The sequence below is a fragment of the Gavialis gangeticus genome, unplaced genomic scaffold (genome assembly GCF_001723915.1).
Source record: "Gavialis gangeticus isolate Ggan-Ray unplaced genomic scaffold, GavGan_comp1, whole genome shotgun sequence".
Lineage (NCBI taxonomy): Eukaryota > Metazoa > Chordata > Crocodylia > Gavialidae > Gavialis > Gavialis gangeticus.
This window is the reverse complement of record NW_017729034.1, coordinates 17,284,974-17,291,452: the sequence shown is the minus strand read 5'-3', so window position 1 is coordinate 17,291,452 and position 6,479 is coordinate 17,284,974. Positions and strand designations below refer to the sequence as shown.

Sequence of the window (6,479 nt, the reverse complement as noted above, 5' to 3'; positions counted from 1 at the left end):
GCTGTTGTTTTTCCTCATGGGACCCTAATCCTACATTTCTGTTTCATCTGAGTCATTGTATTGGCAGCCTGCATTCTTTCTGTCTTGTCACTGTTCCTGCAGTTTCTAGTCCAGTTCTGCAGTGGCTTAGCTCCTGGGCTTTGGGGTTCTCTTGGAGTGCTTGGTCATTTAACTTTGTTTCCTACTTTCTCCTTTCTGAAACAGAAAGAGGAAGATGCCAACTCTACTGCTGGTGACCCTCCAAGGAAAAAGCCCACCCGTCTGGCTATTGGTAAGAAAACAGCTCTTTGTACCTTAGTACTAGATCAGGCTAATTCCACTGCTGTACTAGGTCAGTCTTCTGGAGCTGTCTAGCCAAGTAGCTTCTGTTGCCTTTCCTGTTACCTCTGTTGGTTCAGGTCAGTCATGTCCTTCAATGTTGTGCCCACCTGTCTGGGAGTAACCAGGAAGGGCAGCTGTTTCAAAATCTACTCCTGCTCTCTATTCAGATTTGCATAAGTTCTCTGCTGTCAGGTAGATTTTTGCAGTCTCTGTAAAATCCACAAATGTAGATCAGCTTTAATGGTAGTATAACCTCCCTGGAGTTTGGAACAGCGTGGGAGGAAACTGAGGTTGTTTCATAAAAGGGGTTTCAAGAGAGTCACCAATAAAAACACATTTTTTAAACTTCTGGAAAAAAAGATTAACTGTGTTTATTGCAGATGAGGAGGAATGATAGGCAAGCTCCACATGGAATTTTTCTGGCAAAAATGTTCTTTACAAGTTGAGGAGCCTGGGACTTGAAAAGGTCTAAATGTTGAAACATAAAAATGAGCTGTGTTTGAATGACAGAACTGTGTATTGCTATGTTTGCATTTGCTATAGAACAGCTAGACGTTTATGCACAGTATGGAAAGAACTTTGCATATAGTGTTCCTACCAAGACAACAGTCAAAATGCTGCTCATTTAAAATAGGATTGAAACTTAGCCTCTTGCACCACAGTGCAGACATGTGATGCTGAAGTTACTCCTTGGTCTTGTAACATAGACCACTCACTTGAGTGAAATGCATAACAGTACTGAGCTTATTTTCCTTGTCCCTTCAAACATTCCTTTGTATGTAGTGGAAGGTAGGACCTGAGTAAAGGTATATTTATGTCGGGAGTGATTTCTTTGGATGAGAGAATGGCTCTTAGAGGTGTTAGGCAGTCAGGCTGTTTTCAGACGGTGGTGTTTTCTGGAGCCACTGCTAGCAGCAACTTTCTTGAGAGTCAAAGCAGGTCTTTGTAGACAACATTAGTTTTTGATGTTCCAACCACACAAAATGAACCATTTTGTTGAGAGAAGAGTCCAACAGGCCTGGTTCATCTGCTTTTCCATTAATAAAGGAAATTAATTTACAAAAAATTGTCAGGGAGTTAGGGTGGTGATTGGGGGGGGAGAGGTGGGGGAGGGGGAATGTCTTCTACTCCCTGTGCCCATTTAAAATGACACGTAAACACAAGAGAACCAAGAAATGGCAAAGTAATGTGACATTTCTTTCACAACACACTCTTACTAACTTAACTCTGCTTCTGGAGGGTTGTTATGTGGAATTCACAGAATTGGGTTGTGTATTCTTCGCATAGCAGACATCACCAGTTTGTATTTAGCCTAATGCTGCTGCAAAGTTATCCACAAAGCCCTCATGTCTGCTGACATTTCAAGAGGCAGAGAGAAGTTTGTGCAAGTCATTCAAGCTGCATTTCTTGTGTTGGCTAAGTAGCTTGACCTTTTTGTTTCAACAAGAACATTCTAGTGGATACTGTCCTTTCTGACTTTCCAGTATTTGAGGCTCTGGCATCTCCCTTTCTGGAAAAGAAAGGCAATGGAGGCAGAGTGGTTTGGAAGGGATGGTGCAGTGTCTGAGATGCCATCTCTTACATTTCAGAGGATTTCTTTCTGCATTCCCACCTACATCCAGTCATCTTCATGTGCAACAGATGCTCCTTTTGGGGTCCTGTTCTAGCTGTTAGCACTCTAGACCAGGGGTTGTCAACTGGGGGTACACAGGGAAGGCCCCAGGGGGTATGTGGCAGCATGGGGGTTGCTGACAGCCCACTGGACGCAAAGTCAGTGGTGCGGAGAAGCAGGGGTAGCTGGGAAGCGGGGGGCAGGACCACTGCCGGCATCCCTCAGTCTGTGGCACCATGCACCACTTACCTGTGCCCAAGTATCTCTGCTTCTTGGCACTGCTGGCTTTGTGTGCAGCTGGCTGTCAGCACCTCCTGCCCGTGCAGTGGTGGCACAGGGAGCTTGCATGTGGTGGCTGCCCCCACTGCCATCTATATATTCAGTGCTGCCAGGGGGGAGGGGGTGCGGACGGCCAGCCACACTCAAAGCCGGTGGCGCGGAGAAGCGGGAATACATGGGTGCAGGAAAGCGGGACCCAGCAGTGGCACAGAGTGATGGATGGCAGCGGCAGTCCCACCCCTGTGCTGCTGATTCACAGGTACCCCTGCTTCTCCATGCCACCAGCTTGCATCTGGCTGGCCATCAGCAAACTGCCCTGTGCTCCCTTGCCGGCTGGTCGTGAAGTGGCAGTGGCAGCCAAGTGTGAGCTCCCTGCACTGCTGGATTTGTGTCCAGCTGTCTGTCAGCAACCCCTCCCCTGCTCCCTGGCCGGTTGTCAGCATTCCCCACCTTTGCTTCGTGTCCAGATGGGGTACCCACCAGAAAGAGTACCCTGCTTAAAAAAGGTTGAAAACCCCTGCTCTAGACTCAAGAGGTTAATGTTAAACACAATACTTATGGTGCCTTATGTTATATTTAGGTTGTCCAGCTTCTTTCTAAGTGGCTGGGGGCCAAAGGTCTCATGGGCCATGTCAGTGGAGGCTGCATGCCCACTGGTTCCTCCAGAGCAAGCCACACTCCTAGCCCCACACACCACTACCACCACCACATGCCTGCACAGTCCAAGACTTGCCTTTAGCTCCCCTGCCTGTGCCATGATAGCTGTGCTGTTGTGCCCTGCCCCTGGAATAGGGGCAGGCAGCAAATGGTGGAGGAGGCAGTAGGGTGGGGATCATTGAGATTCCAGCTGCTATTGTAACCAGAGCAGTGAGGGGAATGATGGGTGGGTAGGTGCCTATGGGCTGCAACTTAACCCCTCCTAGGCTAGGTGGAGACCATGAGTCACCAGATGGACAGTCCTGTTTTATATAGTATCCAAGGCTGCAGTCTTGCCCCATGTAACCAAGCTGAATGAGTTTCAGAAATATAGATGCTTCGATTTAGTGCTTGTTCTCTAACTTTCCTCCTTTCATAGGTGTAGAAGGTGGCTTTGACATCCCAGAGGAGAAGTTTGAATATGATGAAGATGTAAAAATAGTAATTTTCCCAGAGCACCTGGATATCCCCCGAGATGGCCTAGAAGGACTACCTGACATGGTCAGAGACAGGGTATGATTTGTTTTGTTTTTTTTCCCTCTTGCCCCCTCTCCTTTCTGCAGGAAACACATTACTCTGGGGATAAACCGTACAATTTTGTAAATAAAGTCCAGTAAAGTTGTAATAGAGGCTCAACATGAGTAGGAAAGAGAATGAGCAGGCTGGAATAAACTGTCTTTTCTTTTTCTGGATTCATACAGAGACTTTTATAGTCGGGTCAATAACTGGGGTCCTTAGGCGGCAGTAATGCAAATAACAAGTAGAACCATGAGGAGAACCTATATCTGGCATAGTTAGAATATTGGGGAATGAGAGCTTACAGCTCCCCTTCACTCCTTTTTCCCCAATTCCAGATTGCAAGTGCTGTTGAAGCTATCCTGACGGCAGATTCTGCCTCACGGAAGCAGGAGGTGCAGGCTTGGGATGGGGAGGTCCGTCGCATCTCTAAACACGCTTTCTCCTTGCACCAGCTACAGAATGACATCCGCATTCCTCCATGGTGAGTCTAGCCTGAAGTCGTGTTGTATCACTGCATATCCTACATAGTCTGCTGAACATATCCTTTCCTAGCATGGCTGTGGTAGAGTTCCTTTATCAGTGAATGGGATTTCTTTTGTAGGGCCACTTCCCGGTACCCATGCCCCTTCCTGATTTGGAATGTGACTTGTGGATCAAGCTAATAAGTTCTTAAACTTTGAGGGAAGGGGGTTAACTTCAACTGAGAGCTGCCTTAAAAAGCTGCCAACCTCCTGGAGTAGGAAAGAAATAGCATCCCACCAGCATTTCTTTGTGGCATTGTGATTGGGCAGTAGGGGAGAGAGCCTGGGGAACATGGAGTTGAAGGTATCTAATAGCTCCCTTTCTTGCTTCCCCTGTTGGCAGTGGCTGGAAGTGCAGCAAGTGCGACATGCGTGAGAACTTGTGGCTTAACATGACTGATGGAGCCATCCTTTGTGGCCGGCGATACTTTGATGGCAGTGGTGGTAACAATCATGCAGTTGAGCATTACCGAGAGACTGGCTACCCACTGGCTGTGAAACTGGGAACCATCACCCCTGATGGTGCTGGTAAGAAGCTGGTCTTGTGTTAAAACTGAATATAGGCACTGTTCTTCCCTGAGAGAGCAAGTGGGGGAGGGTCTTGGGTGTTACACTATTACTCTTAATGCTGTAAGCAAGGTATATAATGAACAGCTGACACCACCTCATGGGCTTTCCCCAGTCTGATCTACTTTTGGAGGGTTTAAGGAACGAACTGCTCCTGCCCCCCTTGGAATTTGAGGGACATTGGATTGGCTGTCTGGATTCTTTTCCTCTTCAGTTTAGGATTCGATGTTCATTGCTTCAAAGGAATTTTGTCAGAGACATAGAACAGGTTAGTGGGAGCTTTGTACCTTGCTCCAGTGCCCTCCTTCATTACCCTGGAGAATTTTCTTTACTTAGAGTCCATGATGCTGCTATCCTGAGGAAGAAAGAATAGGAACCTCACTGCTCGACAATTTGTTTATCAAACCTTTAAGCTCTGAGCATTTTTGCCCACCACACAGTAGCCTGCAGCTGGAGGGAAGTGGTTTTTAGACCTAGACGAGAGGAAGCCTTCTCCCTCCCCACCTATCTGTTCCCCACAGATGTCTACTCCTATGATGAGGATGACATGGTGCTGGATCCCAACCTGGCAGAGCACCTGGCTCACTTTGGGATTGACATGCTCAAGATGCAGAAGGTGAGGAGGAGGTCCCCAGATGATGTATTCTGAGATGCCTTAGCTGAACCCAAGCCTCTTGCATCCCTCACCCTGGTCAGGATGACAGTCCAGTTGCTGTGCAGTATAAAAGCGGCCATCATTGGCTAGTCAGCCCCTGCCCTCCCATTAGGCTGAAAGCAGCCATGTATTCCTCTCATGTATCCCTACATCCTCCATGCACTGGCTGCTGCAATAGCAGCAGTGTGGGGCTGTTGCTGTGGCCCCTGGGGCTTCTATTTCAATAATGAGAGCAGTGGCTCTTCTCAGCTTTTTGCTTTGTGCAGTGGTTCCTGCAGTTAGGTACCAGAGTGCGGGGGATGATTCCCTAGCTTTTTTCCCTTGGCTTTAACTTGCCCCATTTCTCTTAATTACTTTCTCCTACTCTACTGAGAGAGATCCATTCTCTTCAAGGTGTGTGCCCTTGTGACATTTGCAGCCTTTACAATCTTTTTCTAGAACTTGACTGTTCTGGCTCCTGAAATATGTCTGTGAGTTCTTCCTCTTCCATCTCGTCTGTCCACAGACGGACAAGACAATGACAGAACTGGAAATTGACATGAACCAGCGCATTGGGGAGTGGGAGCTGATCCAGGAGTCTGGAGTGCAGCTCAAACCTCTCTATGGCCCTGGTTACACTGGCATCCGCAACCTGGGCAACAGTTGCTACCTCAATTCCGTGATGCAGGTGCTGTTCAGTATCTCTGACTTCCAGAGAAAGTAAGTGAGCTGAGGGCTGTCCTCTCTCATTTCTGGCAGCTGCAAGGCAGGCGTGGGTAGGGGGAGATCAAGACTCAGTGGCCCAATTGTCCAAACTGCTGGGGGGAGGTGGGGAGTAAACCTAGCCTCCTTGAGGCATAATAGGTTCAGCAGCATGAAATCTGCTACTGCTGGGGTCTTCTGCATGGTTGGGAACATAGACCCTGGACCTTCATTGTGCTGGATGCATCCACATGTCCGCTCTGCCTCTGGTTGGTATTGCAGGTATGTGGACAAGCTGGAGAAGATATTCCAAAATGCACCAGCAGATCCCACGCAGGACTTCAGCACCCAAGTGTATGTAGAGCACTGAAGAGAGAAGGGAGAGGCTGGGGGTAAACCTGGGTTTCCTAGGACTACTCTTTTATGTAGGCTTAGATGGTACCATGTTGCAAGTAGATCCTACTAATGAACTGGCCAGCCCTTAGATCGCTGGAGTTCCAAGAGCTGCGATTTGACTGGAATGCTGGGTGTGATTACCCCAAAGAGAACAGAACATGTTCCCAAGGGTAACGAAGGGCCTGTGTATCCCCTGGTCCCCCTCCTCCCCTCCCCTCCCCTCCCCTCCTAC

General features: G+C 48.2%; 1 protein-coding gene across 1 annotated transcript in view; it reads left to right on the top strand.

Moving 5' to 3' along the window:
• USP5 (ubiquitin specific peptidase 5) overlaps positions 1 to 6,479 on the top strand; it is a gene marked incomplete at its 5' end in the record, with an annotated part of 36,011 nt that overhangs the window by 5,271 nt on the left and 24,261 nt on the right. The window contains 7 exons of the mRNA XM_019526682.1: positions 205 to 271; positions 3,288 to 3,421; positions 3,763 to 3,908; positions 4,292 to 4,476; positions 5,037 to 5,131; positions 5,676 to 5,869; positions 6,134 to 6,205. Coding sequence (XP_019382227.1) covers positions 205 to 271; positions 3,288 to 3,421; positions 3,763 to 3,908; positions 4,292 to 4,476; positions 5,037 to 5,131; positions 5,676 to 5,869; positions 6,134 to 6,205 — 893 coding nt within the window. The remainder of the gene's footprint in view (positions 1 to 204; positions 272 to 3,287; positions 3,422 to 3,762; positions 3,909 to 4,291; positions 4,477 to 5,036; positions 5,132 to 5,675; positions 5,870 to 6,133; positions 6,206 to 6,479) is intronic.